This window comes from Blastomyces gilchristii (assembly GCF_000003855.2).
Source record: "Blastomyces gilchristii SLH14081 genomic scaffold supercont1.1, whole genome shotgun sequence".
NCBI lineage: Eukaryota > Fungi > Ascomycota > Eurotiomycetes > Onygenales > Ajellomycetaceae > Blastomyces > Blastomyces gilchristii.
The window spans coordinates 5,437,801-5,438,525 of record NW_003101682.1 but is presented as its reverse complement, the minus strand read 5'-3'; the positions used below and the strand labels follow the sequence as shown (position 1 = coordinate 5,438,525).

At 24.4% G+C, this 725-nt stretch overlaps 1 protein-coding gene across 1 annotated transcript; it reads left to right on the top strand.

Annotated features, from left to right (window-relative positions):
• BDBG_16148 (uncharacterized protein) lies at positions 1-231 on the top strand (the record flags this gene model as incomplete). The annotated part of the gene is made up of 1 exon (XM_031724153.1): positions 1-231. One exon carries the CDS (start codon positions 1-3, stop codon positions 229-231), a length of 231 nt encoding a protein of 76 aa, XP_031575896.1.
• Between the last annotated feature and the right edge of the window lie 494 nt (positions 232-725).

The following is a 725-nucleotide window of genomic DNA, read 5'->3' as shown; positions in this document are numbered from 1 at the left end:
ATGATTCAGAATATTAAGAAGGTAGTTCTGCTCTCTGAGCATGTCAATCTGCTTATCACTGAAGTGAAACCTGAGACAGCAGACCAGGAAATGCAGGATTTTGAGGCACAGGTTAACCTGGCTGAAAGAAAGCAGCAGAAACCCTTATCTGAGAAGACAGTGAAGAGAGATTTTAAGATGATTATTATCTCAGATAAGAAGAAGAAGAAGAAGAAGAAGAATAAGAAGTAAATTATAAAGAATAATAAGAAGAATGAGAAAGAGAAGAAAGATGATAAGTAGAAAAAGTTTTTTCCTTTTTATATTAGTTAGTTGTAAGTTCATAATTATTAATAATTGAAATTGATTTTAAGTTTTCAAAAATTATTGTACAAGTTGTAATCAAGTCAGGAATAATATATATATATATATATATATTTAACTATCATGATTCATAAATCACTATAATGTATAAGTATCAACATTTTTTCAATATTGATATTTATAATATTAATATATTTTTAATAATATTATCTGATAATGTAATTTAGTAATACTCTCTTTCACAATATTAATATATTTCAAGAAATATGACAGAGATTAATTAAGATTGTTTATTTACTTTTATACATTGATGATATTCAATCTCAGTTAGTACTAAAATTATAACTAAGCTAAGAAATAAGATTATTTTCTCTTATATTAATTCTTCTTACACACATCAGTGATTAGTTATTGAAAATAAA